The 19,863-nt window shown below is 49.4% G+C and overlaps 1 protein-coding gene across 1 annotated transcript in view; it reads left to right on the top strand.

Annotated features, from left to right (window-relative positions):
- The window catches only part of FAM171A1 (family with sequence similarity 171 member A1), a 377,776-nt gene that overhangs the window by 201,107 nt on the left and 156,806 nt on the right, over positions 1-19,863 (top strand). The window contains exon 3 of the mRNA XM_078663605.1: positions 18,378-18,470. Coding sequence (XP_078519731.1) covers positions 18,378-18,470 — 93 coding nt within the window. The remainder of the gene's footprint in view (positions 1-18,377; positions 18,471-19,863) is intronic.

The raw sequence follows: 19,863 nt of genomic DNA, 5'->3' as shown, positions 1-19,863 counted from the left end.
TAACGGTCCTCGACCCCCCCTAGGACTCCCCAACGCGTAAACCCGGACGTGCCGCACGGCCCAGCCGGGAGGACCCCCCCCTAACCATAAGGCGCGCCGCGGGCCCCCCTGAACACCGCGCTGCCATGTCCACGCCTTCGTACCGCCGGCAGGTCCACCCCCTAACCATGGGGCCCTGCTCTCCGTCCCAACTTATAGGGCCATGCCCTCCGTCACCATGTATAGTGCCATGCCCTCCGTCACCACGCAGGTCCACCCCCTAACCATGGGGCCCTGCTCTCCGTCCCAACGTATAGGGCCATGCCCTCCGTCACCATGTATAGGGCCATGCCCTCCGTCACCACGTATAGAGCCATGCCCCCCGTCACCAGCGTATAGGGCCATGCCCTCCGTCACCAACTTATAGGGCCATGCCCTCCGTCACCAACTTATAGGGCCATGCCCTCCGTCACCAATGTATAGGGCCATGCCCTCCATCACCAACTGTATAGGGCCATGCCCTCCATCACCAACTGTATAGGGCCATGCCCTCCAGCACCAACTGTATAGGGCCATGCCCTCAGTCAACGTCACCCCCGGGGCGTGCTTCCAGTCCACGGAATCGAGCTCTCTACCAAATGTGACCGCACTGACAACGGGCCGTACCCTCTCTCTGGCGCCCAGGACCCCACCCTGTCACCACAAGGCCTGGGAAGCCGCCCAGCGCCTGCAGGCAGTCCGCCGAAAAACCGGCCGTCCCACCAGAGAGAAGCCCTCCGGATGATGCGTCCCACACCTGAGCCCGTCCGCCCAGAAAAAACCCCTGCCGCATCGCCCCCCACCCCCCCGTCACCCACCATACCCCGCCGCCCCCGACATGGCCGCGTCACCGTTCCACGTCAAACCCCGCCGTACGTCGCGACCCCCCTGTCTTCCGGCGGGCGTGTTCCCTGACCATGGAGTCGAGCTCACCACGGAGAAATGACCACACCGACACGGGACCGTGCGTCCCCTCCGGTGCCCAGGGAGACGTCCCCCACACAGTGCGTCACCCCCCAGCCTGTCCACCAGGAAAAAGCCCACTACAAAGAACGTACCTCTCACCCACGCACGACCCCCAAACGCCCTTGAAATGCCTGCGGCCTAACCAAGCCGCTTACCCTGTTCCCGCCTATACGCCAGCACCGTCCGCTCGAGCCACCCAAAACCTGCACCTAGGCCGACACCCCAAATTGTGTCAGCACCTAAACACGCCCCACGTGCACCCTGACGGCAAGAAAAGGCTCCCGTACGCCCTGGCAAACCCCCCCCGACCCTGCGGGACGGGTAAACTCCACCCCTTTCAAAAACCCCCAGGTTACCAACCCAGGTGCCCCGGAGCCCGAAAGAGGCCCGAACGACTCCCCTATCAATGCCCCCCATGTCCCTGCCTACAACTCCAGCCCCCCCCCCCAGACCTTCACCCAGGCTGCCCCAAGCCCCGTGTAGTCCTCCAAAACGCCATAGCCCTCCCAAACGCTCTGCACAAACTACCCCTGCCCTTGCTCCCCCCATAAATCCCCATATGTGCTAAGATTAACTGGTCTCTCTCGCCGCTTCTGTCATTGCCTCCGCTTATATCATACAAGTAACCTTACCTACAACCAGCCACGACTATTGGCTTTGTCAAAAGTCTTTGGATGGATAAGATAGATATACTACATGCATCCATAACACCATGTCCTTGTGGTACGCACTATGGAAAAAATGCCGTGTCACCTGTGAGAGTAGTTGTGGCGCAATGGCTAGAGAGCTACTAACTTCGGAGCTCATGAAGCGGGGTCGAGTCTCAGCATCAGCCCACGGCCCAGTGCCTCTGAGCAAATCAATCAATCGCCCGTGCCTACCAAATGTAATGAATATTCCTTTTCTGCTCCGGGAACGCACTTAGCGTGTTACCATATATAACTGCAAACCAATAAATTACGTCCATACAGCGTACTGCTGCAGAGGTATGATTTCTGTCCAGTTAGAGAGCTAGGAGACATCTCAACCCCTCCCTGTGTCAAAACCTCAGCCCGGCCTCCCCCACGCTATCCTATAGGCAGAATGGCCTTTCAGCATTGAAAAACTAATTGGAGTGTTTTTGCACAGTCAGGACATTACTCACACCGTAGCACCTGTCCTTTCCCTTACCGACACTCCACCCTGCCCAGTGATTACCCGGGACCAACCATAGGGGTGCCCAAAGTGTATGAAAGAAGGGGGGGCAGGCCTGACAAGCGGTTGCACTTGTCCGGAACACGCGCCGAGTTAGCAAACTGTGCGCAGCTCCTACACTGCCGCCTTGAGATCCCTTCTCCACGCACCCTCGACTTACTAGCCCTGGCCCCCATCCTGCACCACACAAGGGACTTTACTAGTAAGGCAAACCTAGCAAACATGGCCCTCCAGTTACCCTTACGCTTCCCATCGGGAACCCTTATACCTTGACACTGATCAGCAGCGGCAAATACCCACGCATCTAGATTGGCAACTCTAAGCCAGGTAAATGATCCACGGCGAAAGCAAAACATTGAGAGAACTTTCACTAAAAAGGGGGGGCAAGTCCTACAGGGCCCTAAGTGGTTGAAGAATCCTGAATCACCTCAAAGTTATTTCCGTCTAAAGTTGCCTCGCATGATCATTTCCCAGGTTTTTCCCTCAAAAGGACTAGCTACCCATGACAGGAACCCGTCTCGGTACCAGCTTTTGGCTTGCGCGTGATGTAACTGTGCGTGACCGCAGAGAAACGCAGAAATCACAGGAACGCGGCAGAAAACACGACCCGCTGACAGGCCATTCACCGACATGGCGTGGCCACCCCGCCCCGCTGCCAATCCGCAGCAAGCCGTCCGTGTCCAGTTATCCCGCCCACACATTGCACCCTTGCGGCCCGACCACTGTCCACCAAGGCGGCGTCTGTGACGCCGCCTCGGGGTAAAGTATGGGCACCCTCAGCAAGCAGGTGTCTAGAAACGAGTAACTTAATCCGGGGCCCGGCGAGCAGAGCACGGCGACGGCTCGGGAAGCCCAAAAAGGGGGGATTCACATAAACCTCGCGGTATTAACGAACGTCACTGAGTCCGCCCAGGTGGCTGAATGTGGAACCGCGGTTGTGGCGGTGAGACCCGCAATCATTCTGCGGGTCCTGCCGGATAATCTGGTCAAACCCGTCTCATATTGTGAAGTCATGCCCCCTAATGTAAGATACGATAACAGTGCCAAAAACACTAGCACCTGGTAATGGGGTATAGCTTCCATATGAACCACAATCGCGGATTCAATACTATAATAAACGCGTCCTCAGAATTTCCAGTTTGTATTTATTCCTTTATTTATTTATGTATCTCTTGATTTTGATTTCTAATCTCCGCCCTAAACCTTCTGCGCGTCGCCCTGGAAAATACACCGACCTGAAGCAGTGGCCAGTGTAGATTAGCGATCCGAAAGCCACATGCAGGAAGGAAGCAATAATCCGGCCCCTTCTGCGACTCCACAACTGTTGGTTGTATCCGCCCTTCAAATGTTCGGGCCGTGCTGTAGGAACCTGCACATGCGCTGTAGTGACGCACGTGTCAGCAAAAACCCTCCCCCCCCACGAAGTATCTATTTATGTACTATTTTACTCATGCCTTCCTATATAGCCCGGACTCCCCCCGAAGGCGCCAGAGCGCCTCACAACAAGAACCGAAATGAAACGTAATGAGAAACATTACCAACTAAAATAGTGCACGGCATACGTCACGTTACATAAGGTAATGGTGACAATTGTGAGCCAACAAAATTACCAGAGGCAGTAAATATCGCGCGCGACCACAAATCCATGAGGTAGAAAAGAGAACAGTGACACTCGAGAGCAAACCAAATACACGAGGTAGTAAAATGTGCGAGCAACCAAATTACACGAGTTAGTAAAAGTGCCCAAGCGGAAAAATTGACAAGCGTGCCGTTACAAGAGAAAACAAAGTATAATGTTAGGTATAATACTGCAATAGGTGCGAGACCCTCAGGCACATAACCAGCGTCTCTCTCCCTCCCAACAGGAACAGAAATGAAACAGAATGTGAAACATTACAAAAGAGCATAATACCGCATACAGGTAATAGCGACAATTGTGAGCAAACCAAATACATGAGGCAGTAAATATTGTGAGCAACCAAAGTCCATGAGGCAGTAACGAGAACAGCGACAATTTTGAGCAAACAAAAACACGAGGTAGTAAAGTCTTTCGCAATAAGTGCTAGACACTCAGGCACAGGAGCAAGCGACTGTACTCCCCTGCCCTAAAAAGAACCCCGGCGGCCGTAGGGACCCTTCGGGTATGGGCAGCTGGGACTCACCTAGTCCCACGTGGGAGCTCGGCCGCCCGCACCAGGCAGAGCCGGCCCATCCGCTCGGCCGCGTGGAGCCGCATGCTGCTCACCCGAGCTTCACCTACATCCAGCGATGAGTCCAGCATGCCCAGCATACCTCCCGCCTCGTCCAACGACCCATCGTATCTCCACACAATCGAAAGTCCATCCTTCCTCAGGTGATTCAAAAATTGTCCCTCTGCCAAACCCCCCGCCCGCCGGCCGAGACACCACACTCAAAATGGTGTCTCGCCGCGTGTCCAGCCGGATAACCAACCCCCAGCCCAAAAGAAGCCCAACCAAGCCCCGCCCCAGCCCAAAAACTACTGGAAAACGCCCAACCCATCCCCGGGCGGCGCCGGCTCCCCCCCCCCCCCCTCTCTCCCCGGCCCCCAAATTCCCCCGGGCGGGGCAGGCCTCCCTTTGGTCGGCCGCCCCCCCCAGGGCCCCCATTCACAATTTGCTGTACATTCCTACTGAAATAAAGCTTAAAGAATAAAAAATAAAATATAAAACGTGCAAGAGGTCCACTAGTATTTCAGTGTCTATGTTGGCGAAGCCAATGATACTGTCATTAGAAGAGTGGAGACGTTTATATAATGCATAGGTCTCTTCGTTGGCTGCTGAGACATCGGAGTTGCCCTTCCCTTTCTGTTCATTCTCCGTTAGTCCCACTTAACTTTACTTTTTTATAAGATGAGAACATTTCCGATATCTTTATTTTATAATGCATGAGAGTCTCTTTTCATAAGGCAACAAAGCTTCAGTCAAAGGAGTTAAACTATTTTTATTAAGGTGTTTAAAGTAACTTCCCTGAACTAAGGATTGCATCTTCATGTGGCTTATTTTGGGCAGTTGCTGCTGGATACCTCGGCACAATTCTCAACTTTTGGAGGGACTCCGATACCATGTCCAAATGCTGCATCCGTATTTTAGAATTCTAAATAAAGAAATATTGCAAGTGATGCATTCAGTTTGACAAATTGGTAGCTTTTATAATCTCCTGTTGTAAAGAAGTATTCATATTTATATCGTTTTTAATTTACGCGAGTCAGCACCGTAGTTGGGTGAGAGTTCTCTCTTTCCGGTTCTGCTGTGCTGGGAAAGAAATTCATAACTAAATTACAGTGGTTCCTACAAATTTCTTATAAGCAAAAATATTCCATCAGTCGAAGACTAGCGAGGAGAGTGCCTGCTGCCAAAATGCAACGGACATTAATCAGCTGTAATCTTTTTTCTGTAAGTCAAACTCCAGGAACCACAGCATAAGAGAATAGTGCTAAACACGAGGCAGAGAAGGGAGCATAAAGCAATTATTGTGCAATAATTTGTACAACAGGAAAAAAACAAGTTTGTCGCACTTTTTTAAATGTATTTTTGTATAACGTAAGGGCCCTGTTTCTGGGCATCATAGGTATTCTGCTCCAACCTAGAATGCTGGATGATAGTCCAAAGTTTTACAATGTCAAGAACGCACACAACTAAGTGTTTCAACACAAGGCGGCGTCCTGAGCACAAAAAGAATCATGTTAACTGAACTTTAAAAAAAGAACTAGACTTGATTTATACTGTTACGGATGAACTTACAACTCATAACTGTGACTGAAATTCACAATTTATCAGATTTTGAATAGCTGCTGTAGTACGAATTTGAAATGTTTATGCATTTCTTAGCAATAGATGAAATCCTGCAATAATTGCATCTCCTGGACTGCATGCAAGTCCAACAACTATATGCTATAAGCCCTGTAGTGGGATCTGATTGATAATGCCATTATTCAAACTTTTCCCGGAGTGTATATAGTAGGACGAGGTAGCAGGGGTGAAAGATTGGCTTTCCTGTGCCGGGAGTTAGTTAATGGACCTTTTGTAAGTTTCCTTTCAGAGAAGTTGCACTGCGGACCACACTGACAGCGCGCACTCACAATTCGGTCTATTGTCCCAGGTAGTAGAGGGGCAAATTTTACTCTTGGAATGCTTATCTTTCCTGTCTCGTATTCCAGCAGTCTGACGTCCTACAATATCCTTATTTGTAGGTAGAGCATTCTGGAGAGTTATGGCAATTGAAGAAGCAAGATGGGGAAGCCCTTTTCACAAGGCCATTTTTGAAAAATAGAGGAGCATGTTTTGTGCGGTTTGTGTGGATAAACTGTGCTTTAGGGCTGGCATGTTTGATTCGGTCATCAGCCACTGTGCCACTTGGGACTGACCGTTCTCTGCTGATTGTCCTTTCTTCTCTATTTCCAAAAGATAGAAAGTCCAGCATTTTTCCCACCCCCTCATAAGGAAGGACTGATGTTATATGTTCGCGCTATAGAAAACACCAAAAATAAAATAAAATAATAAATAACTGATGGCTTGAAAAATCTCCCTGTTCTCGCCTACTTAATGACATCTGGAACTTTGCTGGTGTCAGTTTTATTTAGTCCATGTATCTGAAGTTTGAGTTAAAAAGAATCGTTCCATCATTGACTTGGATGGACGCAGTGGCACATGAGACTGGGTGCAGCTGGTCTAGTTGAAAGAGTGAAAGCTCTCCCCAAAAGTCCTTGCTGGGAAGGATGGAGACTCGTTATTGAGACTTGGGCAAGCTGTTTGTCTCGGGTTGTTAATGTTATTGTGCATTTTCAATTTAGAGTTGACCTTATGCGGGGCAGTATTTTCCTCCCAACGATGTGTGGCTCGGTTGTGCGATAATGGCAATAGATCACAGCAGTGGTTACCTTGTTTCAGAACTGTTGTCCCTTTCCAACTCTCTTCTGTCTCTGGCCTTGGACTTGCATCTGGAGGTCGGATGACCCTGAGGCGATTACCTTGGCTTGCATCACTGTTGCTGTGTGGACCTCAGCACCTTACACCAAGTGACCATCTCAAATGCCAGCTCAGATGTAACTGCATTGGACACCACCTGGAGCGCTGAACCCAAAGCTGGTGTTACTCTAAGTTCCTGCTTTAGTTGCATAACAAGCAACCATATATATCTGTCAGGCAGTAGTAGCTGCTAAATAAGCATATTTATTGACTGTAAATCATCCTAATGCAGTAGCTTGTGAGTCGAAAGGTAATCTGCATAGAGAAACCCAGTGCTCAGATAGTCTCTCTTGGGTACCTCCATCATATCTGGACTGTATCAGTACTCTATGAAAATGTTTGTATCTACTACATCTTCACCTTACATTTTCAGATCTCAATATGTCATGTTGGGATCTGAAAAAATGCGTCAATCTCAGTCGTCTATTAATGGCTGCTTTCCAAGACAGATCTTCACTTATGTGCAGTCCAGCATGGCACTAGGGATCAAGCCTTTTTCATGCCTCTATTCTCTTCCCTCTAGTGCCACCTAGAGGCTTTTTGCACAGAGAATGAAGATATAATATGTTCTCACCTGTCCTCTGGGTTGAGAAAGTAGAGCATTTCTAGGACCCATTAATGCATGTCTTATGCTTTCTGCTGTACGTTCACCTCCGCAGCACTGCACTTGGATTTCTTGTGCTCTTCTCTTCCAGTAATCTTTACACCAATATCCTTGGAGGACTTTTTAAGCACATTATATTGTTTTGCGAGTGCAGTAAGGCGCCCTAGGTTTATTATTCTTTAGAGCCCAAACCGTGGTGTTCTTGAAATGGATCACTGTATGCTTTTCCTTCATGAATGCCTTAAGGGGCCATCTCCCTTTGTTTCTTCCTAGTATGCCCTCATCGGATCTATTGTATCTATCATTATCTGAAAGAAACACGTTAGTGTTAGATTCCTTACCTTAGAATATCGCCAGGCGTCAGACTGGATCCGGAAAGTTTTCATAAGCAGTACCCCTGCGCGTCAGTAGGCATCGTCTGCGGCTCCACGTCCGTCGTCGGCGTCGGGATCACCGGAATGACGTCGCTGGAGTAATTAGACGCCACCCTCATGCGCTGACATCTGTTCTTTTTTCCGCGCCAGCAAGGGCATATCCGGGAAAAGCACGTACCCTTAGTCATTTTTGACTAACTTTTTGGACATTTTTGTCTATCTTTTTCGAGTCGACTCCTGGTGCTGGTAGGGATGCCTGGTTTCCAGCTGTGTGACGCCTGTCACCGACTGATGCCGGTTACCGACCCCCACACCCGGTGTCTCTACTGCTTTGGGGCTGACCACGATGACAAGTCGTGCCCTGACTGCCGAGCCTTGACGTCGAAAGCTAGGCGGGAGCGTTCCCGTAAGCTCCTCGAGCTCCGGCAGTCAGCTCCGCGCCGCTTGCGGTCCCGGTCGATGAGGAGGTGGAGAGACCGGTCGTGGAGCCCGCAGTTATCATCGATCATCTGGATCCAATTCCTCGCGCTCTGGTGGAGCCTGCGCAGTTGCATCCAGTCTCAATGCGACTCCGGAGTTGTGTGGCTCACTGGTTAGAGGCGGCAGACCCGGAAGCAGAGGACGGCCCGGGACCAGGGTTCAATTCCCGACGCGGCAGGGTCGTGGACCAGGGTCAGCGGACTGGATAATTCTCGCTTCGGTGCCTACTCTAACCAGGGATCACACTCGGCAACTCTGGGCATTAGCTTGCCTCATCTCCACAACGGCCCCCCACATACACCGGGGATGCCTGGTTTCACCTTGGAGATACCCAGCAGGGATCATCTCACAGGGAAAGCCAGGACGGGTTCCCCAGTGGTTACAGAGCTGGGACGCCCCATTGCTGGGGTAGCCATGCTCTTTACACGACAACCTAACATAACATCAGAGACTTCCTCGTGGCAATGAGGACTCTCTTTCCGCTGTCGAGACCCGCCGGCGTGCCTTCGGGCCCCGCGGTTCTGACTGGGAATCCTAGCCCTGTGTTGCTGACTGCTCCAGCCTCGGCGCCACCGCCGACTTCGGGCCCGGCATCGCAGGACCCCGTGGGATCCAGGTCGGGATCCCGGTCGACACCAGTTGACCTTACGACTCCTCCGCTGGCGCCGACCCCCTGAGTGCCACTTCTGGTGCCGTCCTCGGACGATGCCGTCCCCGGTTTCAGCCCCGGCCCGGGCTCAGCATCGGAGCGGCGCCGCTCGGCGCCATCTCCGACGCCGACTGGTGAGCTTTTCACCTATGCCCCGGCTCTGTCATTTTTGCCTGTTTATCAGGACGCGGATGAAGGGGAGGACTGGGAGGGGTCTGAGGACCCTCTGGCACAGCAGTGCCAGTTAAGTCAGGACTGAGCAGATGAACTAGGGGAGGCCAGTGGTCTAGACGCTTCGCCTGAAACTGGTTTTCTCTCTCCTCCTTCCGTGGCTATGGAGGAGGGAGCAACTTCGGCCACGGCCTTGGGCCTTGAGCGGCCATGAGGACTAACCTCCTCACCAAGGTTCTTCAACCGCCGGTAAGCTCTTCGGAGCCTCTGCTGCAGTTTAATGAGGCCCTCACTTACGTTCTAATGGGCACTTGGTCCAAGCCCACCACATTCCTTCCTGTGGATCGGAACGTGGCCCGGCGCCACCGTCCAGCTGCGGTCGACCCCTGCTTTTTGTCCGTACATCCCACCCCCGAGAGCCTGGTTATCCAGGCCTCCACATCCCAAACCGCATTCCCTACCGCACCCCTGGACAGGGAATCCAAAAGGCTGGAACAGTTTGGCAAGAAACTGTTTTCCTCGGTCAGTCTGGGACTACGGTCCATTAATACTGCATGCCTTTTGGGCCGTTACACCCACTCTGTGGGATACGGTGGCGGACGTGCTGCCCCAGTGTCCGGACGAGGACAAGACACAGCGCGACCAAGCTCTTGCTGAGGGGTGGGATGCAGCACGGTACTCCATTCGATGTGGACTTGACACCACGGACTCGCTGGGCAGAGCGATTGCAACGACGGTGGCGATCGGTCATCACGCCTGGCTGAGGTCCACCAACTTTTCAGGGGATGTCCAGAGCACTCTCATGGACAAGCCTTTTGATGGCCGTCGCCTCTTTGGCGACAAGGCAGATAGCGCGCTGGAGAGCTTTAAGGACTCCAGGGCTATGGCCAAGTCCTTGGGCTTGTCTGCACAGTGCCAGCAAACTTCTGCCTTTCGTGGCCACGGGAGGGGCACCCCCGCATGTTCATCCAGCCACAGGCCGCAGAACCAACCCCAACGTGGACGTGCATTCTGCCGTGGCGGAGAAGGGGGTCAGAGAGCCGGCCAGTCAACATCCACTCCCGCAGCATCTGCCTCAAAGCCTTCCTAGTCCGAGCTTTCAGGCCCATTCCATGCCAGCGGGAGGCAGAGTTCGCCATCACCTGCTCCACTGGCGTACCATCACTTCAGACAGGTGGATGCTGCAAAAGGGGAGGGCTACTCCCTCCCCTTCGAGACAACCCCTTCAGCCATGCCACCGCAGTACCACCGCATGTCGGGGATCTTCTACAGTTGGAACTTCTACAAGAGGAAGTTACGGCCCTCTTGGCCAAAGGGGCCATTGAGCGCGTTCCTGGGCCAGAAGTAGGATGTGGTTGTTATTCCCACTACTTTCTGGTTCCCAAGAAGGGCAAAGGGGGCCTGTGCCCTATCTTGGACCACAGGAGCGTCAACGTCTTCCTCCGGAAGGTGAAGTTCAAGATGCTGACCTTAGCTCATGTTCTGGCTGCCCTAGACCCTGGAGACTGGATGGTAGCGTAGGACTTGTATGACGCATATTTCCATATTCCCGTCCTGCCGGCCCACCGGCGCTACCTGCGGTTCACAGTAGGCCACGAGCACTTTCAGTTTGCCGTGCTCCCCTTTGGCCTCACCAGTGCCCCTCGGGTGTTTACGAAAATGATGCCGGTGGTCGCAGCTCATCTGTGCAGATCAGGGGTTCCAGTATTCCCCTAACTCAGCGACTGGTTGTTGAAGGCAGGCTCGCCCCAGGCAGTTGTCTCCCACCTCCAGACTACGGCCGACCTCCTGCATTTGCTGGGGTTCTCCATCAACTTGCCGAAGTTGCACCATATTCCCTCTCAGAAGCTCCTCTTCATTGGAGCGGTTCTGGACTCGGCGCAGTTTCAGGCTTATCCTCCCGAGCAGCGGGTTCGGGATATTTACGCTCTGATTCGGATCTTTCAGCCTTTATCCAGTGTTTCGGTAAGGCATCCTACTGGTGTGTCACGCAAGGTGGCGGATGCGGGCTCAGCAGTGGGATCTGAAGTTCCAGTGGGCACAGCATCAGGGCAACCTGTACGTCCACGTCCTGACCTCGGACGGCACTGCGAGACAGTTGCAGTGGTGGCTCACGGACCGCGATTGGGTCAGTGTCAGATCCCTCTCCCTTCCCCAACCGGAGCACACTGTGGTGATGGATGCATCCCTCCTAGGATGGGGTGGCCACATGGGAGAGGCGGAGATCAGAGGCCTCTGGTCTCTGGCGGAGTCCCAGCTCCATATCAACCTTCTGGAGCTGCGGGCGATCCGACTTCCACTGAAGGCATTCCTTCCCTCTGTCCGGGGAAGTGTAGTGCAGGTGTTCACGGACAACACCACCGCCATGTGGTATTGCAACAAACAGGGCGGAGTGGGGTTGTTGACCCTTTTTCAGGAGGCTCTGCGCCTCTGGACATGGCTGGAACATCAGGGCATCATTTTGATGGTTGAACATCTGGCAGGTTCCCTGAATGCAAGGGCGGAGGAACTCAGCTGTCGGTGCATGATGGCTCACGAGTGGCGTATGAACTCAGACGTGGCGCAAGATCTCTTTCAACAGTGGGGAGAGCCTTGGTTAGATCTATTCGCCACCGAAGAGCACGCGCAATGTCATTAGTTCTGCGTGTTGGAATTTCCAAGGCGGCACTCACTCGGCGACGCTTTTCGTCGTGAGTGGTGCTGCGGTCTGTTGCACGCCTTTCCGCCTATACCACTTCTACCCAGAGTGCTGAAGAAGATCCGGCGCAACCGGGCCCAAGTCATCCTCGTGGCTCCGGATTGGGCATGAAGATACTCTTATCCCGAGCTACTCAGTATGTCAATCGATCTCCTGATTCGACTGCCTCTTCATTAGGACCTTCTGTTGCAGCAACGGGGGACGGTCCTCCACCCAAACCTGTCCAGCCTCCACCTCAATGTGTGGAGATTGAGCAGCGACAGTTGATGCCATTTGACTTGTCTCCTGAAGTCTGTGATGTCATTCTGGCAGCCAGGCGTCCCTCCACAAAAACGGTATACGCCTGCAGGTGGAACAAATTTGTGGCATGGTGCACAGCAAAGGCTGTGGATCCCTTTTCTGCCCCTCTTTCAGAGGTTCTCCTCTTTCTTCTTTCCCTGCCCCAGCTGGGCTCTGCTCTGGGCATTATCAAGGGCTATCTTTCGTCCATTTCAGCCTTCTTAAGGCTTCCTGATCAGCCTTCTCTTTTCAAGTCCCCTGTTGTAAATAGATTCTTGAAAGGCATTACTCACATGTTTCCTCCTTTTCCCTTTGTAATGCCTCGGCGGGACTTGAATCTGGTGTTAACCTATCTGATGTGGGCTCCTTTTGAGCCGCTCCATAACTGCACTTTACATCTTCTGACTCTAAAGACTACTTTCCTGGTTGCCATCACCTCTGCCAGAAGAGTGAGTGAGCACCAGGCTCTTTCCTCTAAGCCTCCTTTCCTCTCTGTCCATCCAGACAAAGTTGTTCTGAGAACTCGTCCTTCTTTTCTACCCAAGGTGGTCACTGCCCTTCACATCGGACAGACCATTACCTTGCCCACCTTCTTTCCGCCTCCGCATCCCTCGAAAGAGGAAGAGAGGCTCCACCGTCTGGACCCAAATCGTGCGCTCTCTATTTACCTGAACCGCGCACAACAATTCCGGGTGGACAACCAGCTCTTTTTTGGCTACGTGAGCGCTAAGAAGGGATGGGCGGCGCACAAGCGGACCATCTCTCGGTGGGTCGTTTTGTGCATCAAGATCGGTTATTCCTTGGCTAAAAAGTAACCTGTAGGGATGCGCGCCCATTCTACTCAGGCCACAGCGGCTACTATTGCCTTGGGACGAGGAGTCCCTTTGCAGGACATTTGTCAGACAGCTAAGTGGGCCCCACTGCACACGTTTGCCAAGCATTACTGCCTGGACAGCCAAGTCCGGAGAGACGGCTTCTTTGGCCGTTCCGTTCTCTAGGACTTCCTGGTGTGATTTTGGTTTCGCAGACCCACCACTGGGGTTGGTATTGCTGGGGTATCTATTCTGAGGTAAAGAATCTAACACTAAAGTGTTTCTTTCAGATGCACAAGTTACTTACCTTCGGTAACGATATATATGTAAGAAACATTATTTAGTGTGAGATTCCTTACCACCCCACCCATCCTCCCCGTTCTGTGAACCGATATCTAGGGTTAAGGAATTTCTCTGTCAGGGCCCTAGTTTCATGGCACCAGTGTCGGTTTCTTGCATGGCTCTGCGTTCCTGGTGCAGAAAGCTATGTACAGAACTGACGTCAGCGTGCGAGGGCGGCGTCTAAGTACTCCAGCAACTTCATTCCGGCAATCACGATGACGGACGCGGAGCCGCAGACGACACCTACCGACACCTACCGACGCGCAGGGGTACTGCGGACAAACTTTGCCGATCCCATCCGAAGCCTAGGGATATTCTAAGATAAGGAATCTAAAACTAACGAATCTTTCTTACCGATATATCGTTACCGAAGGTAATTAACTTGTGCTTTAAAAACCGTTTGTTGCAATTACTGTGGGGCTAAAGGGGGTTCTATAGCCAGAGTGTCTTTTTTTCCTTTTCTCTCTCCTCAAATCTATTTCCCTAAGATTTGTGCATTTCATCAGATGGGAGGAGGTAATGTCACCACTCTGTAGCTTGAGATTGTGGATGACCTATTGATCTTTCCCCAATCAAATGCCCCTTAATTTTCTATCTCATCATCCAGAAAGATGGAAAGACCAGTGCTATTTAAAATTCGCCACCTTCTCTATTCATATCTCCAACCAGATAATTGAAGTTGTGTCACACTACGGTAATTTCGATTTTTGCAGTGGTGTCTTCTTAAGGGGTAACAGAACTTTGTTTTGGCCATCATGCTTTCAATACTGTGGAGCTTGGCCTTTGTCCTTGCACCATAGTTATCAATTTCCTTGTGTGCTGCTTCCAATGACATAAGTGCCATCTCCTGTTAATAAACTTGCCATCTCTCCACGCTCAGCAAGGTGTTTCCCAAAACTCCGGTCCTGAGAGCACATAAAAAGCTCTAGGAACTTTGTGAGAGGCAAAAAAGCTTTGAGGGTGGTGTGTTGTTGGAGCGTAGGTCCATCTGAATTCATTCTTTTGCTGTAGTGCAAGAGGGTTGCTAGTTTTTTCGATGTACAGTTGGGGGTGTGTTCCCAGTTATACCTCCTATTTTCATAATGTGGGCTCTCCCCTCCTCTGTATGCCACGTACTAATAATGTTCCTCTTAGTACGAGTCTGAGGACCCGAGTATGAACACTCCTGCCCACAGATATGAAGAGAAAGTCATTCATTCTTTCTTGCTCAATCTCCCCACCTCTTACCTCTTGTGAAACTTGTAAAGTTACTCTTCCTGCTACTGCATTTTAAGTGCTTCTGTGACCCTTCCAGTAGCGTCCTCCTCAGTGCTCCAGCAAGTACTAGCCTGCGGATCCTCGTACCGACTACAACTTCACAGGTTCATCCAGGTCTCGACAGTGAGCAAGGAATGGCATCGCCATCCTGCATATTTGTTCCAAGAATAAATGATTAACTTTTCAGGAATTCAGAAGACTGGAGTAGCAGCGACACAGTCGACCATTATCAATGTCTACAGAATTATTTCTGCAACACTGGCTTCTTTTCTGTCCTAAAATACTGGCTTTGCGTGAGAAAATCTGAGCAAGAGTTGGCCAGGTTGTTGTAAACGAATCAAGGACCCTAACTAAATATTCCCGATTCATGCGCTTATACGGTTATATCAAATCATATCCTTATATAGGCATAAGAATCTTATCCATATTAAGTCATAGCCAATGCATTCCAAATACGGCAAGGCTACTCCCATAGACTCCTAGAAAGCACAACGTGTTCTTAAACAAACCAAGCCTCCAGCAGCCCAGGAATTCCCCCTGCTTCTGTATTGATTTGTCCTAGAACTCCTGGAGTTCTGAAAGAACTGCGAGTTCTTAGTGACGTCTTATGTCCAACCTTACGTCAAACTCTGCACCTTCCAGGTATAAATATACCAGCATCTGCCTTAGCAAAACACACGGTGGTTTGGAGCAGATCGACTATCTACTTGCCCGACGCCCTGCTGTAGCGAGTGCCGAAGGAAGCCGACCCTCCCATTGACGCACTGAGAGAGACGCTGTCTTTTCTCCTGCCGAGAAATCCAGCTCCAGTGTTTTCCGGTCACCCTTGCGGTTTGCTGGGAGATCGAGTCCTGAGAGAGCGATACAAGACCTCCTTCATTCTATAACCAAGGTACGGAGCTGATTAGACCCTTAGAGAATTCTTGATACAGATTCTTGGCAAAACTATCTTAACTCAAACTGCAGCTCACTTACTCCTTCCCACGTACTAGGCTTAGGTTAGGTACCCTGGGGTAGGCGTATCTTAGAAGCACCAGTTGAGTACGTTTAGTCATGATTTTATCTATGTATATATTTTATCTATTTTAAACACCGTATGGCTTAGAAACCATACTATGCTATTACAGTATTATTTCATAATACTCCTTTTACGGTACGCACTTTACTTTATGACTAGTATTGCAATTGTGGCAACTCACTTCTCTTGCATGAGAAAGAAGACTGTTCAATAAATAACCTCTTTTATTGAAAACGCCCGTCTCTCTATTTCTCTGCGCTTCTGGTGAAACTAAGCATGCACGATTGACTGAGTAAAATAGTTATCGATTGTTTCTGCGACTCTGGAGATATACTCCTTATTCTGGAGGGAGCAAAGTTGTCATGTTTATGCGGTTGTCAGAAACTAATCCCTTCTTGTCTATTCAGGAAAGTTAACACCTTCTTGTTTACTCGAGAAAGTTTCTAGTGACCTCTGAGCTAGCTGGCATTCATAATTAAGTCTAACATATTCAATAGCGACCTAGTCGACCTCAGTCCTACGTCTAAACTATCGTTTATGTTATTCCAATGCGCAGAGCCTATTGGGAAAATAGGAACTACACAACAAGGTGCCCCCCTCCTTCCTTGAAATTCTACTGTACAGGCTGCACCATCTCCCCTCCTCCCCCAAGGGCAAAGGGAGTTGTCCCCACCCCTCCTTTCAAACAAAGGCCAGGCCCACCTTGAACAAGGTTTGAAACCACTGCTCCATGTTTAACTGATTCGCTCTCTCCAGCGCAGGTGCTGTCAAAGAAATCTGAGCAATTTAGATGTGCATTGGTGGGTCCCAATTTTGTTTCACAGTCTGCCGCACAGTCCCAGCTTGTACTGGGCACATCCATTGAGGGTTGCATACCACGGTAGATCATGGTGCCAGGACTGATTAACTTAATTTCAGATGGAAATGTGGAGATTGTAGTGTTGTCAGACTATGAAGCACTAGGACCCTTGCAGGTTCAGGGTGAACTCTTAAGAAAATACGTAACTAGCTGGTAAGTGTTAAGGTGTGGTTATTAATGGTTTTAATGGTTATGACATAATGAGTGGGGGCAGTGTGTGATTGAATGCTGAAGAATAAAGGCATCCTCTCTAGTGCTCCATGTGTGGCGTATTGTGCTGGGATAGACGCCACAACTGGCGACCAGTAGAGGATACATGCCCAGAATAATCAAGATTGCTCTCTCTGAGGGTTTGCAACAATATAGCAAGCTGCTTGTGTGTGCCACATGTTCCCAAATTGATGAAAAGTAGTTCAAAGTTGGCATATGTGGAGTCAATTCACCGCTCCAGCCCATATATGACCCTTAAAAAAGCTGAAGGCCCTGCGTAGATATAAGTTTGGAAAGTCCGCCCAAAAACCTGATGGCAAGGCTGAAGAAAGGGGTACTGAGCTGCAGCATAAAACGAAGCCGTCGTCCATACAAAGTGAAACACTAAAGACAGCCACAAGCAGGTACGAAGCAAATGCTCAAAGCTGTGACAACCGGGTATGAGAAACGAAAATTCCATTACCTGCAAAAAACAGACCATGTCCTTTTATTGGGTGAAACGTCCCAAGTGTAAACACTGGGGTTGTGCGTACTGGAGGAACAGCATCCAATAGACACAGCCAAGACCTTCAAAATTGTGAAATTTTTTAGTGGCTGCTAAAAAGAAAGCGAAGTATCGTATCGATGCATTCCTGAAACAACCACCATTCGACACGAAGATGGACTTCATGGATCGAGACGTTCAATGATTTCCTGGAAGAGGTAGATAAGAAAACCATTAAATACTTGAAGGAACTTGCTGGTGATGGAGTGAAAAAAGTGCTGAAATAAATCTGACAGGTGCATCATCGTACCATCAGATCAAAGAAGCCCTGAGAACTAAAGTCAATCCAATGCTGAATGCCAACAACAAAAGGTTTATGTTCAATCAAGCGTGACAAAAATCTACATATACATACAGTACCCATTTGGTAAAGTTTCTGTAAGATACATAGGAAACCAAAAATATGTTTCATGAGCTCAAAAGGGGGCAAGGAACGCCTTTATTCAAATGTTCCTCAAGACTACTCCCTTGCCTCGGAGATGGCCTGTCCGATGATGGAGCCATGTGCAGGCTATCTCTTAGTTCATGCTTAGTGCTGATGATAGAATTGGTCTTCTTTGATCCGACATGGAGTGTGCCATTCAAGATTCTCTTAGCGTGCTAATAAACAATTTCAACACAAGATTTTATTAGCGTTCAGCACTGTATATTTTTGGCAGAATGTCTTGACTTTTGCTCTTTAGAAGCTTGAACTGTGTCCTTTCTCCTGCTTATCTGGACCATTGCTGTTCACAATGAACATTGATGGTCTTGTTGTACTTGTCCATGGTGCCTTCTGAACTATTGTGAAAGAGTTGGGTTTCATTATGCAAAGTGAATGGCATCTTAGAAGGTCCCTGAATCTATACTGTTATCTTATGTTGTAATAAATTGTGCCAACAATTAAAATGTTCTGAAACCTTTTACTTTTGTTCCAGTTTTCTCTTCTCTGAGTCTTGGCCTGCTCCCGGAACGCTCGGCCACGCTCATGGTATATGAAGATGTTGTGCAGATTGTCTCGGGATATCAAGGTATGTTAGCATGTGCATGCCTGTCGTGTCTTACACACACAATGGAAGCTGCTGTTTTGCTCCATACCATTGTCTCATGTCTTCTAGCTAATTTTTGTGCCACTCCTTCATAACTGTGAATCATCAGCTGGAAGACTAGCTTCATGAACAAAGTCACTTTCCGTTTTCACTGTAGATTGTAACGATCTGGTTTGACAGCACTGCATTTTCTCTTATATATGTTCTAATTCATTTCAGTTGGTGGTTGATTGTATACATGAATATGAATGTACAAGTGCACAGGTGAATGACTTACGAATTTGTATGTTTTTATTTAGATTTAACCAAGGGTGAAGGTAGAGCTCTGCTATTTCTATTGTGAGCTAAGTGGCCTTTTCAAAGACGAGGTTGAGTGAAGTAGAACAGCTAACTCAGCCCAGGGCTTTTCTCAATTCCCTCCAGAGAATGGCATATTGTTTCTTTGGAACAAAGCCGTCGGCACATCTGTCAGCTTGAGCTGAAAAAGAAAATCTGCAATTTGTTTGGCAATGTTTTTTTTCTAGGAATGTGTACAATACAGGCATATTTGTTTCTGTGATCTTAAATAATAAAACCTTAACGGTTTTTTGTAATGTGTTGTAATTGCTGTGCACCTGCTGTATGTTGTCCCTTCTGATCACTTCAATGAAATTCTTACCTCTGGTCTGCAGGCTTTCTTGACACAGTGGTGGGTTTAGGACAAGCCATATGGTACTTGTTGTTTTGCAGGGTTGTAAGAAAGTAACATTTTAGTCTTTGTGCCCAATCCCCAGTGAGCTTTTCCTCTTATTTTGTTGGGTGATGGAATTGACTCGTGTCCATCCTAAACCCACAATTTCACTTCCCCTCTTCACAATATACACTCCTCCTCACCACTCCCACTACCCCATTTTCCCTGGCCAATCAGTGTCAGCTGACTGAAGATCATGTTCTTGTTTTCCTTCATTGAAAGTCACGTTATACTTTTCTCTGGGATTCCCTGGCTTCTCAGATGGCCAGTAGAGCAGATGAGACCAACAATTGGTAGAGGGCTCAAAGCTGCTATGGAAATGAATCTTCCCATGCAAAATGTATAGAATCACTGGACTGATTGGTCTTCTTTTCCATATTCTTTAAGGTCATATCATTGACTAATACAAACCAGTTATGGACCTTTTGAATACTAAATAACTTGTTACTGAGAAATGGCATTGTTGCACAATCTCAAAAAGCCGAAACCATGACCAATGAAAAGTATTTCTTGATAATACAGAAGATGATTAGAGTACATTTATGTGGTAAAATATCTAGATGGATTATGTAGCTTCACAGGGAACTTTAATATTTTACACAAGCATCATAGGAGACAGTATTGAAGTGGAGAATAAGAGGTTTT

This window comes from Lissotriton helveticus, chromosome 10 (genome assembly GCF_964261635.1).
Source record: "Lissotriton helveticus chromosome 10, aLisHel1.1, whole genome shotgun sequence".
In the NCBI taxonomy this organism is placed as follows: Eukaryota; Metazoa; Chordata; class Amphibia; order Caudata; family Salamandridae; genus Lissotriton; species Lissotriton helveticus.
Note: the sequence above shows the minus strand (reverse complement) of the source record. Positions and strands in the feature narration are given on the sequence as shown.